The following is a 17971-nucleotide window of genomic DNA, read 5'->3' as shown; positions in this document are numbered from 1 at the left end:
GCCGAGGGCGGGAGAATTTCATCCGTGCTGCCGGTGGCAGCAAGCGGCACCAAAGAACAAACTTTCCAAGTGACCCCGCACCCCTCCATCCCCTTTTCCCCCCGACTGCAAAAGGGAGATGGCGGAAGGAAGGACCCCTGCTCCAGGAAAATAAAGAACCGGGCGGGGGTGGGGGGCGTTGAGGCAGCAGCTGGGCCTCTAAGCGCCCGGCCTCGGTGGCGGCGCGAGGCCAGGCCGCGCCGGGCCGCCCACCTCGCGAGCCGCGTGTCCGAGCGGCCTCCGGGCGCCGCGTGGGTTCGCGGACGCCGGGCACTGGGTCGTCGAGCCCTTTCGGGTGGGGCGGGGGAGGGGCGGGCGCGAGGCGCGGCGCAGGCGCAGTGAGCGCCTCGGTTGTCAAACATGGCTGAAGCGCCGCTGCTACCGCTACAGCCGCCGAAGGGAAAATGCTGAGCTCGCCCGGGCCGGGTGGGCGGCGGCGGCGGCGAGGGCGGCGACGGGAACCCGCTTCCCGGGCGCGGCGGCGGCGGTCATGGCCCGGCTGGCCGACTACTTCATTGTGGTAGGCTACGACCACGAGAAGCCAGGTAAGGGTGTGGGGCGGGCGCCGCCCCCGGGCTTCGCCTCCGCCCCCGGCAGCCGTCCAGTGGGCTCGGCGGGGCCGGGCGTCGCGGCTGGGAGGCGGGGAGGCGGGCGGGCCGGGTCCCGCGGTGGAGGAGCTGCGGGTCGACTGGTGTCGGCCTTCGCGGCGGGGCCGAGCCTGGCTGCGGTGGGCGTGTGTGAGGGAACCGTCGGACGGCGGTAGCGGGGCTAGGCCGCGGCGGTGCGGCCGGGGACTGGCGGGCCGGACCGGTGGCGAGCCTGCCCGCGCGCCGCCACGCGCTTCTGCGGAGGCGGCTGGCACCCGGGACCGCGCCCTCGTGCCTGTGGAGTTGGGAGGGCGGGAGCACACTGTACGAGGCTCCTAGGGATACACTGTGTCCTGCATCCTGAATAGGAGTGACGCTGGGGGCAGTCCTCCCGGAAAGGAAGTGCCGAGAGTCCTGCGCTGCCTCCCGCCGGCCCGGGGTGTGTGTGGGGGGAGGGGGAGGCTGGACATCCCGGCCGAACGCCGGGTACTTGGATAGGTCAAAGGATCCGAGCACTTTGAAACATTTCTAGGAAAATTGTTTCAGGACGTATGTGTCGGCATTCCAGAATGAAAGGACTCTGCTAAGCAAAGAGAGCCGGCCGACCACTGCAGGTGCTCTCTCTCACTTAGCTCTCACGTGTTTTGATTGTTCTCTGGTTTTTCTCGGCCGAGAATTTTTCACAAGGAACAGTTTGGCAGATAGGTTGCTTTTTACACTTCGGTGGACTAGCACAACCAGAAGTATACAGGGCTCATGCACGTTCATTTTCGTAATTGTATCTCTTTGTGTTGCTGTTTATAGATAAGCGGGATGTGCTAACAAGGTTATTGTAGAGCAGGGGAAGCTACAGTCTCGCAGTTGCAAGGGATTTTAGATACCAGCGCTCCACCCCCTTCCATGTCCCCGAGGTGCTTAGGTTGTGCTTTGCTGATGTTAGTCGTTGCACCAGCATACCATTGTTCTGCCCACCTCTTTTTATTATTTATCCCTAAGGATTTATTTCAGAGATGGGAGCCTTCACATTCTTTTCTCACCACTACCTAATTGAGGTCAATTAGGAGAAGCAGGCTCTTGCTGGGCAAGCCTGGAGACCTGAGCCATGAAAAGGTGCCAGGCAAGAACTGATTGCCCACAGTTGTCCTCTGACCTTCCTGGGTGTGCCCTGGCATGCATGCCCACTCCCACCATGAAGACACACAATAAATAAAAGGAGAAGACGTCGGGCTGTATTTGGAGAATCTTCTGGCTGCTCCAAAATGCCCTGTCCTTTCTTAGAAAATTTTGAGTCTCTTACCAAGGTGACATAGTCTGTCAGTCTGGTAAGATTGCCAGTGTGCAGAATCAGTTTTGTTTTTCACCTTGTTCCATTTTTAGTTACATTGTTCTTCACCCACAACAATTTTATCTTGTGTGCCCCCCCCCCCCCCGCCCCCCAAGATAGGGTTTCTCTACAGAGCCCTGACTGTCCTGGAATTCCTATGTAGACCAGGCTGGCCTTGAACTCACAGATATTTGTCCTCCTCCCACACCCACAACAATTTTGAAACAGTAACAAACTTGAAAAAGTTGTAAGTATGATACATAATTATTGTTATTTTATTTTTCGGACATTTTAAGAGGAAGCTACTGCCCTTATGCTCCTTCACTCAGAATGGTTTATCGTGAATTTTATACAAACAGGAACATTGGTCTACACAATGGCAGTACAGTTGTCAAAATAGGAAATTCAGGACTGGAGAGATGGCCCAGAGGTCAAGAGCCCTGGCTGCTCTTCAGAGGTCCTGAGTTCAATTCCCAGCAACCACATAGTGGCTCACAACCATCTGTAAAGGGATCTGATACCCTCTTCTGGTGTGTCTGAAGACAGCTATAGTGCACTCACATACATAAAATAGATAACTAATTCTTTACAAAATAGAAAATTCATGCTGACCCAGTATTTTACTTAATTTGGGTTTTGTTGATTATGCTATTAATTTCATAATTGGTGAAAGTAGTACAGTTAAGTGCTGCAGCGTTTCATTATCTTTTTAGTCTCTCAGTATGGATCAGTTCCTTCCTCTTCTTCATGGTCTTGTCACCTTTGATGGTTATAGGTCAGTTACTTTTATTGTGCTGGGTACATATGCTTGGGCCAGTGTATGTATGACAGCAGTGGTGTTCACTGTGTCTTGTCAGGAAGTACATACTTTACCTTTGATTGTAATCAGCGTCTGCCAGCCTTGCCTACTAACAAAGGTCATGCTCTGATCTCCCACTTAGGGTTACTCCCTTATGAGGTATCCTCCTCACTCTAATTTTTTTGCATTTTTATAAAGATTTATTTATTTCATGCATGTGAGTACACTGTGGTTCTCTTCAGACACACTAGAAGAGTGCATTGGATCCCCTTTACTGTGGTTACTAGGAGTTGAACTCAGGACCTCTGGAAGAGTAGTCAGTGCTCTTAACCACTGAGCCATCTCTCCAGCCCAGTTTCTTTGCATTTTAATGCTCCAGGCAAGTTTGCTCCTCCTGCTTTGACCCAGGGTCTCTGATAGGATATGCTTGGCTTTGGCCCTTCTGGATTTCCCCCTCAGTGAGCCCCACTTCTATCCTTTGGCTACTAAGACTACTCTTCTTCCCACACTGAACAAAGGGAAGATTTCTTTCTTTCCTTTTTAAAAATAAAACTCAGAATATGGCATAAATTATAATCTCAAGTATGAAATATACACTTTTTCTGTTATATTTTTGCATAATTTGTATTTTATTCAAGCATATTTTTTGTGCAAAAAATTTATGGTAACAGCTGAGTGGTTTTAAGCAACTGTATACACTAGTGTAGTCACCGCCACAATCAAGATATAGAACATTTCCTTCTCTATAAAAAGTCTTCTTATGCCTTTTTTGCAGTCTGTTTCCTCCCTAGCCTCGGGTGGCTGCAGATCTGCTTTCTGTCTGTATGTTTTTGTCTTTCTAGAGTGGCACATTAATAGAATCAGTTTTTTTTTTTTTTTTGAATGTTTGGCTTATTTTCTACTTAGAGTCATCACTGAGATTTATCCATGTTGTAGTGATTAGTAATTGTCTCCTTTCACTGTTCCCCTTTCCCTTCGATGCTGAGTATGGAGCCCAGGACCTCAGCCATGCTAAGCATGTAGTCTGCCATTGACCTGTACTCATTGCTGAACTGTTCAGTTCCTTTCCTTTCTTTCCCTTTCCCTCTCTCCTTCCCTTTCCCCTGTAGCTCAGACTAACCTCAAACTTATGATGTAGTTCAGGATGACCTTGAACTTCTCCTCCTCCTGCCTCTGTCTCCAATGCTGTGATTATAGGTGTGTACCCTCATGCCTTGTTTATGTGGTGCTAGAAATGGAGTCTGGGGCTTCCTACATGGTAAGCAAGCACTCTTATCAATCAAGCTATGTTCCCAGCCCCAGGCATACATTGTTTCTTTATATTGCTATGTGTTTGTTCATTCATTCCTCAGTTGGAAGACTGAAAAATTCTTAAATCATGGGCAAGTATCTGCAAGTTTATATGAAATCGTCAGCGTGTTTTCCAAACTACCTGAGCTGTATAGGATAAAAATCTACAAAGTGATTTTTTTTAAACTATAAGTGAAGAATCAATCTAATTTATTTTCTAACCTTTTGTTATACAACTACCTTTGGGAGTTAATAAGGCTTTATTAATCCAACTCTCTCTAAAAGCTAATCAGATTATAATAATATGATGCTTATATGTAGTGATATGAAATTTGTGTGTTTAATACCAGAGTGTTTCTTTTTTTTTTCTTTCTTTTTTTTTTTTTTTTTTTTTTTTTTTTTTTTTTTGGTTTTTCGAGACAGGGTTTCTCTGTGTAGCCCTGGCTGTCCTGGAACTCACTTGTAGACCAGGCTGGCCTCGAACTCAGAAATCCACTTGCCTCTGCCTCCCCGAGTGCTGGGATCAAAGGCGTGCGCCACCACGCCCAGCTCTTTTTTTTAATATTTATTTATTTATTTAATGTATGTGAGTACACTGTTGCTGTTTTCAGACACACCAGAAGAGGGCATCCCATCCCATTACAGATGGTTGTGATCCATCATGTGGTTGCTGGGAATTGAACTCAGAACCTCTGGAAGAGCAGTCAGTGCTCTTAACCATTGAGCCATCTCTCCAGCCCCAGAGTGTTTCTGGTATTATTCAACCAATACATTACTATTATTTTTAAAGTGTCTTTGCCATTAAGAATAATTTTAGTTGAATTACTTTTAATTAAAATATTTTTCCTTTATTTAGTGTTATGTGTGTACATGTGAAAATCAGAGGACAGTTTTCCAGAGTTCATTTTCTACTTCTAGCATGTGGGTTCCTGGGATGAAATTTAGGTCATTAGGCTTGGCAGCAAGAGCCTATACTTGCTGAGCCATATTGCTGACCTCAGATTTTTCTTTTCTTTTCCTTCCTTCCTTCCTTCCTTCCTTCCTTCCTTCCTTCCTTCCTTTCTTCCTTCCTTCTTCTCCCCCTCTCTTTTTCCCCTCCCCTCCCCTCCCCTCCCCTCCCCTCCCCTCCCCTCCCCTCCCCTCCCTCCCTCCCTCCCTCCCTCCCTCCCTCTCTCTCTCTCTTTCTTTCTTTCTTTCTTTCTTTCTTTCTTTCTTTCTTTCTTTCTGAGACAGAGTCTCACTATGTAGCCCTAGATGTCTTGGAACTATTTATGTAGATGACACTGACCTCAAAAACTCATAGAGACCCACTTGTTTCTGCCTCTTAAGTGCTGGGGTTAAAGGACACACACACACACACACACACACACACACACACACACACAGGTAAAAATGGGGAAATCTGAGGAAGAATGGTGGCTTCTTATATGAGACCAGCATCCTAACAGTGATACTGTACTTACTGTAAGGATGCAACTTGTCTATTGAGGGAAATGAGGTAAAGGGGTCCATGGTGCTTGCTATTCCTTTAACTGTTGGTAAATCTACAACTGTGTCAACCTAAAAAGTCCAGAAACTGTAAAGAAGATAAAATATACCTTTAGTATCTTTATTTTTTTAACATTGATGAGATAAGGAAGTTCTTAGTCTATACAATTTCAGAAAAACATAATTTTCAATGATAGAATTATATTCCTGAGGATCACCTTCATTGACTTTATTATTACTGGACACTTGCTGTTTTCCAGACATGTGCTTTTTATGCTAATGCTACCATTTATAAGAACAGCTTAAAATCACTTTTTTATGACAGTTTGACTTTGATAATTCATTATTTAGGACTATATTTTTCAGGCATAGTGAGATGGCTCAGTTGGTAAAGTACTTGCTGTACAATCATGAGGCCCAATCCCTAGCACCACACAGGAATAGTGAGGCTCAGTGGTACAGTGCACAGCGTCGGAGTCCAGTGCCGGAGGCAGAGACAGGAACACTCCTGGCACTTCCTGGCCAGATGGCTTAGCAGAATCAGTGGGCCTCAGGTTCAGTGAGAAGCCCTGTGTAAAGAAAGTCAGTGGATAGCAATTGAGGAAGACGCCATGTTCACCTCTGGACTCCACAATCACACACATTATTCCCCCTGCCCCCCCCTTCATTTTACAACTTTGTGTTTGGATGATGGTAGAATAATTAGGAAGTATAATTTGTCTGTACCCTTTTCTTACCATAAAAGTAAATTTGAGTTCTAAGTTAATTCTTCATATGCTCTTGGTTTTATTTTTTGTTCTACTGTTTTAGAAATAATCCATCTAACTAGGGATGTAGTTTAGTGACAGAGCTTTGATCTAGTATGCACAAGGTCCTAAAGCTTAAGAATTGGTACAGGCAGCTGGGCGTGGTGGCCACGCCTTTAATTCCAGCACTCGGGAGGCAGAGGCAGGCGGATTTCTGAGTTCGAGGTCAGCCTGGTCTACAAAGTGAGTTCCAGGACAGCCAGGGCTATGCAGAGAAACCCTGTCTCTCTCTCTCTCTCTCTCTCTCTCTCTCTCTCTCACACACACACACACACACACACACACACACAAAGAAAAAGAAAAAAAAGAATTGGTACAGGCAAAAATGAATTCATAGGTGAAATTATTTATCTAGATGCTATTAAACTAGATTAATTTTAGGTTTGATATTCATTTAAAAGTTCTGTATATTTTTAAAAATCAATCTGCCTTAATGTATTAGAGAAAGTATTTGAAATGCTTTGTAAGTTAAACAATGTATTTCATGTGAAATAAACAAAAGATAAATTTTGCATAAGTGAAATACATTTTGAGGCTGAATGTGTGTGTGTGTACCATGGCGTATGTCAGAGGTCAGAGGACAGCTCCCTGGAATGTGTTCTCTCCTACGAAGAATGTTCTGGAGATTAAACTTAGATCATCAGACTTGGTGGCACCTTCTGGGCCATCTCACTGGCTTAAAAAATGTGATTTCTTGAGAAGCAAGAAGTAACAGAAATGTGGCTCAAGAGGCAGTGAGCTGGAGCTGGAAGGACCAGTGAGGAAACTGAGGAGCACTTGATGTGGAAAGAAGGGCGTGGATGCTCGAGTCAGAAAGCTGAAATTAGTAAAACTTCATGAGAAATTATGGTGAGAGGTGAAGTGAATTACAGAGATTCTAACCTGAGTAATTGGTGCATAGTACAAGGGGGTAGAAATACTGAACTTAATTTTGGATATGTTAAATATGACTGTCTTTAATCAATATAGAACTGTTATTTGGGTATTTAAATATGTGGGCCGGGAGTAAGACAAGTGAAGATTAGACATTTATCTGGCAGTTATCAATAGCCAGGTGTTTGTCAGGCAGGAAGAAAAGAATGCATAACTTTTGAGCAAAATTACATACAGGGTGCGGGGAAGTGGCTGTCATTTCAGTTGAGAATTTAACACTGCTCCCCTGACTCCTTATGAGAGTCTTGTCTGGGTAATTACAGCTGCTCTCATTACGATTCTATAATACCGTCCAAGTGAAGTGTGAAAAGACAGAGCAAATAGAGGCTAAGCACAAAGGTCCAGGGGTTGGCTGCAGAGATGGCTCAGCGGTTAAGAGCACTGACTGCTCTTCCAGAGGTCCAGAGTTTAATTCCCAGCAACCACATGGTGGCTCACAACCATCTGTAACAGGATCTGATGCCTTCTTCTGGTGTTTCTGAAGTCAGCGACAGTGTATTCACATACATACAATAAATAAATCTTAAAAAGGTAAAAAAGGTCCAGGAGTCATTAGAGCAGATAGAGCTGTGGCAATTGTATAGATGTCCTTAGAAGGTTGACACAGATGGGAATACATGACCAGGGGCCAGGGGCCAGGCTTTGGGGAATACCATTGCTTAGGGGATGAAAAGAAAAGGAGCAACGGAAGGGCATGGTGTGTTTGGAAGAGATACCCAGCATTCCCTAATAGATGCTATTTTACTTGTAGGTGGTGTGAGCCCTCATTTTTGTCTGGTTACCTGACTGTGCAGAAGAGAAAGATTGTTTTAAATTTTTTAAAAGGAGATTTTTTTTTTTATATTTCATGTGTACTTTTTTTTTGGCGTGTGTGTGTGTGTGTGTGTGTGTGTGTGTGTGCAGTGCCTGTGGAGGCCAGAAGAGGGCATCAGATCTTCTTGAAGCTGTTAGTTGGGTGCTGGGCATGTCCTGTCTTATCTCCTTTGGAAGAACAGTCTGTATTGCTTGTTTTTTTAGAAACAGGGTTTCTCTGTATATCCCTGGCTGTATTGGAACTCACTTTATAGACCAAGCTGGCCTCAAACTCAGAGATCTGCCTGTTTCTGCCCAGAGTGCTGGGATTAGAGCATTCACCACCATACCTGGCTTAATTCTGTTTCTTAATGATGTATTACATAATAGCTAGAAGTTAGTTTTCCACCGTTGGTGCTGCTATAATAGTATAAGTTTGGTGGTTTAAAACAACAGGTGTTTATTCCTTTATAATTTTGGTGGGTGGCTCTGCAGTGGAGGTGTCGGAAGGTGCCTTCCTTTGAGGGCTTCTAGGGAAGAGTATCCATCTCGTCTGGTTTTTGATGGCCCCCAGTGTTCTGCAGCTTATGGAACCATTCTATTTTTTTACCCTCTCTTCACTTGTTTGAATCTTTTTCTTTTTTTCATGAAAACAATTTCTTTGTTCAGCCTGGTGTACATGTCTATAATCCCAACTACTCAGGCAGGAAGCAGGAGGCAGGAGGCAGGAGGCAGGAGGCAGGAGGCAGGAGGAGGCAAGAGGCAGGAGGAGGCAGGAGGCAGGAGGAGGCAGGAGGCAGGAGGAGGCAGGAGGAGGCAGGAGACAGCAGGAGGCAGGAGGCAGGGAGGTGGCAAGTTCCAGGCTTTTATGAGTTAAGGAAAGAGTTCAAGGCCTGACTGGGCAACTTATTCTCAGAAAAACAGACAGACAGACAAGCAAACAGACAAACAAACAAATAGAAATAGAATAATGGCTGTGTCTGTCGCTGAACAGTGAAGCACCTGCCAAGCATGTTTGAGGCCCCAGATTGGATTCTCAGTTCTGGGTGTTGTAGAGGATTAGGGGGCCTTATTTTGCTTCTTTTCCTCTCCTCTCCCCTCTCTTCCCTTCTCCTCCTCTCCCTTCCTCCCTCTCCTCCCTCCCCCTTTCCCTTCCTCCCTTCCTCCCTCCCTCCCTTCCTCCCTCCCTCCCTCCCTCCCTCCTTTCCCTTCCTCCCTCCCTCCCTCCCTCCCTCCCTCCCTCCCTCTCCTCCCTCCCTCCCTCCCTCCCTCCCTCCCTCCCTCCCTCCCTCCCTCCCTCCCTTCCTTCCTTCCTTCCTTCCTTCCTTCCTTTTTCTTCCCTGAACTAGGGATTGAACCTAGGAAAACACATTCTCCACCCCCCTCTTTCACCTCCCTCCCCTCCCTCCTTTGAGGGCTAAGTAAAGTTCTAACCCTGAGCTTTTTGTCCAGCCCTGTTTTTTCTTTAGCCAAAGACTTATGATGGCTAATTCTGCTTGTCAGGTTGACTCTCCTGGGAAAAAGGAACCTTAACTGAAGACTTGCTTCCATCAGATTGGCCCGTGGGCATTGCGTATTGGGGGAGGGGCGTATTTTAGAATGCAAATTGATGTACGAGGGCCCAATCCATTGTGGATGGTAGCATTCTTGTGGCAGGTAGGCTTGGGCTGTATAGAAAACATAACTGAACAAGCTAGTGAGTGGTGTTCCTTCATGGTTTCTGCTTCAGTCCCTGTTTTGAGTTCCTGCCCTGGCTTCCTTACTTTTGGGCAGTGTTTTATCACAGCAACAGAGAAACACCCGAACAACATTAAAGTGTACATAGAAAAAGAGTGAAGTGATATGAGTAAAACAGGTCTGTTGTACAAGGTGTGCTCTGCCTTAGGAGAGAAAAGCACAGGATCTAATCCACTGTTTAGTATTTCCCAAAACCAGAGTAGCCTCTGTGTATTCTGTAAGTAGAAATCAGAAGTAGGTACCATGTCCGCCAGGATGCTCAGAGAGTAAACATTATATTTAGAGTTGAAGTCTAGGGAATATGAGATTCAGAAAAGGGACTTTTGGTAGACCTGATAATGGAATGTTCTGCTGGCCCCCTGTGGGGTCTAGATACCGTCAGACATGTTGAAATATGATTTTTGCCACATGGTAACAGACAATAGAGTAAGTAGGCTAATATCCCCTCAAGAGACCCCGTCCTGGAGAAGAACAAAGCTAGACCTGATTTGTTTTGTATCTTATTTAAGTAGAGTATTGGCAAAACCTTAACAGAGAAAGCTGATGACTTATGCTGTCTACTTCTTTACAATGTGACAGGTACTTTCTGGTTCTTTGAATAGCATGAAACACCAGGCCTCTAAAGTTGACAGTGTTAGGAAAGCCCCTGCTTGGAAAAGCCTGGCTTGACCTCAGGGCTTCAGTTCCATTTCTTCAGTGATCTTGTAGAGTAACACATTCTTTAATTCTGTCTCCCTGAATCACATAATCTTCCCTATATTTTCTGAGGCAGTGCTGAAGCAAGGCTGGGACACTGAAATGCGATTTTCTAAATGGTAAAACAAGGGTAATGCTGCTCGAGAATACCTTTCAAGTAGTTTCCTAGTTTGCTAGGTCTAGCTTTGCTCCTTTCTAGGATGGGGTCTTTTAAGGGGATATTAGCCTACTTACTCTATTGTCTGTTACCATATGGCAAAAGTCATACTTCAACATGTCTGATGGTATCTAGACCCCACATGGGGCCAGCAGAACATTCCATTATTTTCAGGTCTATCTAAGGTCCCTTTTCTGGATCTTCTATTTCTGGTCCTATTCTGGTTTTTGAATAGTTGTTGTTAGACGTATTCCTGAAGAGAGATTTCATTCCCTACTCTTTCTGCAGTCCCTGGGATTGAACCAGGGCCTTGTGCATGCCAGGCAAGAGCTTTGTCACTGAGCTGTACCTCCAGCCCCGATTCCTTACTCTTAACAGTACCAGCTGGGATATCGGAAAGTTAACACTAAAAGGGACTCACAAATACAGTGGGATGGGATGGGACAGCTTTGTTTTTGTACCTGTTTGCCACCCATTGTCCCAACACTGAGAAAACTCTGGTGTTCTCTGGCAGCATGCTCACAACTTCCATGTGCAGATCACAGTTCAGCTGAACAATCGTAATGTTTCCTACTTTAAAAGGAAAAATAAGCTTTATGAAACTGTGAATTTACATTTATTTTTAACTGATTTAATCTTTTCTGTTTTAATTTTAATCTGAAAAAATAATGATACCATTTTATTACTCTGTATGCATGAAATTAGTTGATGAAGTTTTAAAAAACAGTAGCTTGAATCTAGAAGCATCTAGATTGTGGACTGATTGGTTTGTGTAGCTAAATTGCAATGGTTTTTGGAAAGCTGATATATCTTTTCTGCTTTACTCCTGTAAAGCAGGGGAAAAAAATGCATGTTTTTTTTTTCTTCTCTTTTTTTGCTTAAAAAAGTTTAAGCAAAAATTAAGCAGAATAGTTAGGCCAAAACAAAGCATTCTTTTATTTTCATAGTGCACAGATTTATTGTAGGGGCTATTTTAAATGTATAATTCTACACTTCATCTTATCCAAAAGGTTCAGAAGCAATGTTAAATATATAATTCTGATGAAATAGTATGATAAAGTCACTGTTTACCAGGGATTGTTTGTACTTGTGGTCATGAGGTTTGAAACTATTGAAGACATTGTTAAGAGACTCAGAGAAGTTGTATGAATAGTTGATAATGGTCGGTAAGTAAGCCTCAGCTGGAGCCTTGCTGTCCTTCTAAGGAGTCAAGATTGCACACCCTGGTTTTGCTAGAATCGTTGCCTTTTTTTATTTTTTTTATTTTTTATTTTTTTTATGGTCATGGCTATCCCAGTGGAGATAGAGAGCAGTATACATTGTACCTGCTGACATTTTAAAAGATCTTTTCTGAGATTTTTGTGTACATTCATATATATGTAAACTCAAATATATATGCTTGTACATATATACATTTGTATGTACATATATGTGTATTTTTACTTCTTATAAAACAAGGTCATAGAATCTGCTCCTTTATGCAGTCTATACTCACTGCATACTTAATACCTACTTTTGATATTGTATATATTATACAACAGCATTAAGTTTTATTAGCTAAGTGTCTGATTATCATTTAAAAGGTAGAAAGTAGCCGGGTGGTGGTAGTGCATGCCTTTAATCTCAGCACTCGGTAGGCAGAGTTAGGTGGATTTCTGAGTTCGAGGCCAGTCTGGTCTACAAAGTGAGTTCCAGGACAGCCAAGGCTACACAGAGAAACCCTGTCTTGAAAAACCAAAGCCAACCAACCAACCAACTAACCAACCAACCAAACAACAACAAAAAAGATAGGAAGTTTAGGTCTAATGAAGTTGAAAATGTGGGGTAAACCCATGTGGTCTGAGTTTGATTTCTAGTTTTGTCTCTAAATACTGCTGGCCTTAGACAGGTTAGCTAATTGTTTTGTTTCTGCATCTACAAAATGAGGTAATAGTGACTATTAGTATTTACGTCCTAGATTTGCTGTAAAGAATAGTGAGTTAATTTTTGTAAGTTCTTAAAACCATGTCTGTAGCACAATTATAGTGTAAGTATTCATTCATAGAAGTGGAACTGCTAGGTCAAATGATAAGTGTTTCACATGGAAATCAATGTTTATGCCTAGCATTGCTGGTTTATGGAGCTTGTATGTGGCCTCAGGCAGTGTTAGCCCTTGTTGTATAGTGCTGTCCTCTGACCACAACAGATAGCTGTTTTTATCAGAGCATATATGACTACTAAGACCCCTAAGATCAGTCTTCTTGACTGTTGAGGTTCTCTCAGAGGACATGGAAAAGATGGTGCGGGTCACTGGGGCCTTCCAGAGATTCTTGCTGTTCACTTCTGCATATTGCAGTAGTGATATGTGATTCTACCCTAATTGCATGGTATATTCTGAAGTGCAAGTGTGTATGTATATAAATATAGAGACTATGTAAGGTTAACTGAAGGTGGAATTCCTTCTGTGTAGCTATGGGGTAAGACTTTTGGCATTGTTGGCTGCTTTAGGGTCACCCATGCTTTCTGTAAGTCAGCTCAATAAACCCAAGTGTTCTTCAAGTTGGACTTTGGTGGAGTAATACTTCGGTTTGTCATTGGTGCTCTATAACGGGGGGGGGGGGGTTGACATCTCTTTGCCTCCCCAGAGAAAGAATTCTTGCAACAAATGCTAAGGATGGTTATTTCCATCCTTAGGTTTCTTCTTTTGGAACAAGCAAAGACTCTTTCTTTGTACTGGCATGGCAGTAATACTAGGATGAGACTGCCAAGGAATATTCTCCCTGATACATTTCAGGACTCTGAATAATTACAGAACCTAAGTCAGAATGAAAATGGACACAGATTTTTGGAAATATCTTTTATACATTTAGTTCCAGCTGTGTCTGAAAACCAAAAGAATATTTTCAATAGTTTTTAGGTCTACACTAAAATATCATCCAGAAAGATTATGCTAATTTAGCAGTATAGGAATATGCCTATTTTCTTTGTGGAAATTTTAATTAGGCAAACAAAACCTACCACTTAATAGGAGCTAGTGGGTAAGCAGTAGCATAGAAAACTTGGATTTCATAAAGTGGAGGACAATAAGTGTTTGGTTCAAGATCAGACTTTATATTTAATTCATATTTATGTTGGAAACATTAAAAAATCAGTATTTGCAGTCGGGTGGTGGTGGCGGCGGCACACACCTTCACATCCATTACTTGGCAGGGCAGAGGTGGGCAGATCTCTATGAATTTGAGGCCAGCCTGGGCTACACAGAGAAACCCTGCCTCGAAAAATGGTTTTTGCCTTTGGTCTTCGTTGTAATCCAAAGGGCTTTTGTAAACAGAAATATGAATTATGAAAAAGTCAAAGTCTTGGCCTAATTTATTTAGATTGCAAGAGAGGACATGGTCCAGATATATCCCAGTATTTTCTGACTAAAGAAATTCGAGAATTGGAAAAAAAAAAACAGTTCTTTCAACAGAGTTCCTGTTATTATTTTAGCAGACTGATTATTGAGTAGATAGTTGTAGACCTTTCTTTTCAGTGGTTTGTTTAACAGATTAACAGACAGAATTTTTATCTTCCCTGGTGAAGAAATGCTTGTTTCCACTGAAGAGACTATTACACACATGCCAGGTTTTCCTTTGATCTGTGCTTGGTTGCTCTTTCTGTACTTTATTAGTTGACAAGGTTAATTAGTTGATTTAAAGAAAACATAGCTTGTTTGTAAACTTGAAATCTCAAGTAACTTCTCTTCCTGCCAAATATTCTATTATAATATTCACTTAAAATACAGAGTTAAAATTTGTAATGAAAAATTAAAGAAAATGAATAGTTTCAGAGAAAATTTTCAAGTGAAAAAAACAAAACAAAACAAAACAAAACCCACCCTGCTTGTAGGCAGTGATGTCTCGTTGCAGGTGCAGTGCATCTTTTGTATTCTCAGCCAGAGCTAAATGTTAGTAACATTCAGAGAGAACTCGAGTTTCAGAGCAAACTTGGAAAATAACAGTGAGAGTGGAAAGTAGCAGTTAGGACTGGAGTGGATTTTATGGATGCTTTATGTAATTGTCCCACATGGTCTGCTCTGGAATTTGAAAAGAATGTTACTTGTTTTCATCTTGAGACAGATGTTCCACCAAATGATTTTAGCTCAAGTCAACACAAACCCATAGAATGTTAGAGGTAGTAAAACTTTTTCTCTTTTGAAATAAGAAGAAACAACAAAATTTGGTTAAAATAGTGAAAAACAGGAATTTTGGAAATACAAGTTAGTTATTGCCAAATACAACAGCAACAAAAACTGTATTCCCAGAATGCTGTCTCATATTCAAATTGCATGTCTGAGGAATTTGACTGTAGAAAACGGAAGAACATGTGAAGAGTAAATATAGCATTGGGTTAAGTTGTCACAATGTGCATTAGATTACAGAATATCCATTTTTTTAGTCTTCTTTAAATGTGTGAAAGATGGACTGCATAGTTCCAACTAGAAATGCACAGTATCAGATACTGTATAGACTAACTGGTCTAAGTTAATTACAATTTTACAACCACTATGTAGGTGAAGATAATGAGACTTGAAACCATTAAGTAACTTGCTCAAGATTTTATAGCTGGTACTGGTGATATCAATAACAGCTCCTGCAGCTCACCCCACCAAGACTCGTGTTCACACTCATCCCTGTTGCTATCTTCCCATGGGCAGTCAAGGTTCTGACTTTCTTCCTGCCACATAACTGATTTTACTCATCCTGGACTATAACATCAAAGGAATCACATGACATATACTTGTTTTTTTTGCAAGATTTCTTTCACTCAACTTCCCCCTTTTCTATATATCTATTTTTATTAGAATTTTGTCTTTGCTTCTTTTGTGTTATTTTATTGTATGAATAAGCGAGTTTTGCTTATCCATTTTTTGACAGACAACTGAAATGCTATAGTGACTATTTGGCATTTTGTTTTCTTTTAAAAAACACAGGGGTCTGGAGAGAAGGCTCAGACTGCTGACTGCTCTTCCGGAGATCCTGAGTTCTCAGCAACCATCATCGCTAATGGGATCCAGTGCCCTCTATTGGTCTGAAAACAGCTACAGTGTGCTCACATACATAAAATAAATAAATAAATTTTATAACACACAGAGTGGGGGGGGGGGGGAGGAGAGAGAAGAAAGAGGAGGAGGAAGAGGAGAAGGGTAGGAGGAGGAGGAGGCAGCAGAGGAAATTGTAAGAATATATTTTCATTTCAATTTCAGGCATGGGAGATGGGGCTGCTTCAGACTGTCCACAACAGCTGACTATGATTTGCCTCATGCTTTAGTAGGGGTGTGATTTTGCCAGCTGCAGATAGTTTCTGCAACTGTGTGACATTTGGAATTCTGGTGTTTTTCAGAGGGCCCGAAGAGACTGTGAGTTGTTGGTTAGTTGCTGTTGGTCACTGTTGGTTGCAGTTTGTTAAGTAGCCGTGAACAAAGAAGAAAGAAGAAGAAATTAGATATCCTGACTGGGAAGATCAAACTTGGCCCAAGGAACTTGAGGCACCTAACCAGCAGGAAGAAGTCTGATGATAATGTCACCCCCTTTCCTTTTTGTGTTAGGGGATCGATAGGGTGGGGAATGGTGAAAGAAAGAAAAGCCCTCAAAGTAGCAAAAAACTGGTTATAAACTGCTTTTAGTATTTGGCTAAAATGAATTTTAAAATCTTGCTTTTTTAAAAAAAAAGATTTATTTATTTATTATTATATGCAAGTACACTGTAGCTGTCTTCAGACACCCCAGAAGAGGATGTCAGATCTCAGTATGGATGGTTGTGAGCCACCATCTGGTTGCTGAAATTTGAACTCGGGACCTTCAGAAGAGCAGTCAGTGCTCTTAACCGCTGAGCTATCTCTCCAGTCCTAAAATCTTGCTTTTAATATTTTTACTGTGAAACAAAAAGTTTTCAATTTCTCCTGAGTAACTTGTCCATTGAATTTCTGGTCTTAGGCCACTGTAGGTTTCTTTTGATAAGAAATGGCCATGTCTTTCCCAGAGTAGTTATATACCATTTTATACAGTATATAATAAGAGTTGTAACAACAGTATCATCTCATCAGAATATGGTTAATAGTCTTTAGCAATTCTGAAATGCACACTAGCATCTCATTTGCTTTTAAATTTCTAGATTTCTCTTATGGTTAATTGTATTGGTAATTTGTAAGACTTGATTGCCATTTTATTACGGAATTGTTACTTTGTAAGTGGTACTCCCCAAATATTGGTTGTTTTCTCCCGTATCAAAGTGTTCCTTAGTGTTCAGAAAATTAACTTCTCAAAGATGCATAATAATTTAGTCTTATTGAAACAACAATAATGTAGATTAACTTTATTAGCACATAATGGGTGATTGGGGCATATTAGTTAAGAAATTGTGGACTTTAAAATTTTTATAAGATTTCTAAAGTTGAACTAATTTTTTTCTTTTTGCTGTCAAGTAGAATTTGAGTTATTCCAATGAAAAGAGGATAAAACATAATTTACAAAAATAATGTCTTTAATTCCGTTCCCGGGGGATATGATGCCTTCTTGCCTCAGTGGAAATTGAACTTACAAGTATGCATAAGCACACAACAGGCACACAAACACATAGTTAAAAATAAAATCAGTCTTTGAAAGATAATGATAAATTATCCTTATTAGGTAAATAACTATTTGTATATATGGAGTAAATTTAGTATGAATTGGATATTTTTAGAGTTAAAAGCAGAAGTGCTAATATGATTACTTGTCTGCGGTATTGAAATTATTATTAAAAGGCTTTTATGGAAGCTACCTGCTTTGTATTTCTTTTTTGTTTGTTTGTTTTGTTTGTTTGTTTGTTGTTTTTTTCGAGACAGGGTTTCTCTGTATAGCCCTGGCTGTCCTGGAACTCACTCTGTAGACCAGGCTGGCCTTGAACTCAGAAATTCGCCTGCCTCTGCCTCCCGAGTGCTGGGATCAAAGGCGTGCGACACCACGCCCGGCTGTATTTCTTGTTACTATAAAAGGTCTGTATATTCCAAATATAATCATCTTAGAATAAATAATTTCTTATTTTATAAAGGTTTAGCTTTTCTTTAAAATTATTTATGTTGTGTGAGCTCTAGTTGCTTACTATATACTAAATATTCTACCATTGAACTGTATCCCCAGCCCTAATGAGCTCATGATCACAGGTATTTCATTGATGACTGTTTTAAGAAACATTACATTAGTGTGTGGCATAAATGTTCTTCTGGGAAGGGAAGGGAGGTAGGATTAGTTAATGTTACAAAGTACATCTGGCTGTCATTGACAGTGTACTATGCTTGTTGAAACCTGGGCCCTCCCCTCATGC

The 17971-nt window shown here is 41.9% G+C and overlaps 1 protein-coding gene and 1 long non-coding RNA gene across 9 annotated transcripts in view; both read left to right on the top strand.

Annotated features, from left to right (window-relative positions):
- Window positions 1-356: 356 nt before the first annotated feature.
- Sbf2 (SET binding factor 2) overlaps window positions 357-17971 on the top strand; it is a 306924-nt gene continuing 289309 nt past the window's right edge. For 3 of the 8 annotated variants that reach the window (XR_001785572.2, XM_006507926.2, XM_006507925.2), the window contains exon 1: window positions 359-584. Coding sequence is in view for 7 of the 8 variants with exons in the window: in XM_006507926.2 (XP_006507989.1) it covers window positions 530-584 (55 nt within the window). In the remaining variant the exon portion in view is untranslated. Of the gene's footprint in view, window positions 585-17971 lie in introns of all 8 variants that reach the window. The other 5 variants (XM_030242673.1, XM_030242672.1, XM_006507924.2 and 2 more) reach the window with 3 other exon arrangements.
- Gm46027 lies at window positions 9352-16338 on the top strand. Its single transcript, XR_001778377.2, has 2 exons — window positions 9352-15695; window positions 16010-16338. It is a non-coding gene; the product is annotated as a predicted gene, 46027 (long non-coding RNA).

Source organism: Mus musculus, chromosome 7 (assembly GCF_000001635.26).
Source record: "Mus musculus strain C57BL/6J chromosome 7, GRCm38.p6 C57BL/6J".
NCBI lineage: Eukaryota > Metazoa > Chordata > Mammalia > Rodentia > Muridae > Mus > Mus musculus.
This window is presented reverse-complemented; position numbering and strand designations above follow the sequence as displayed.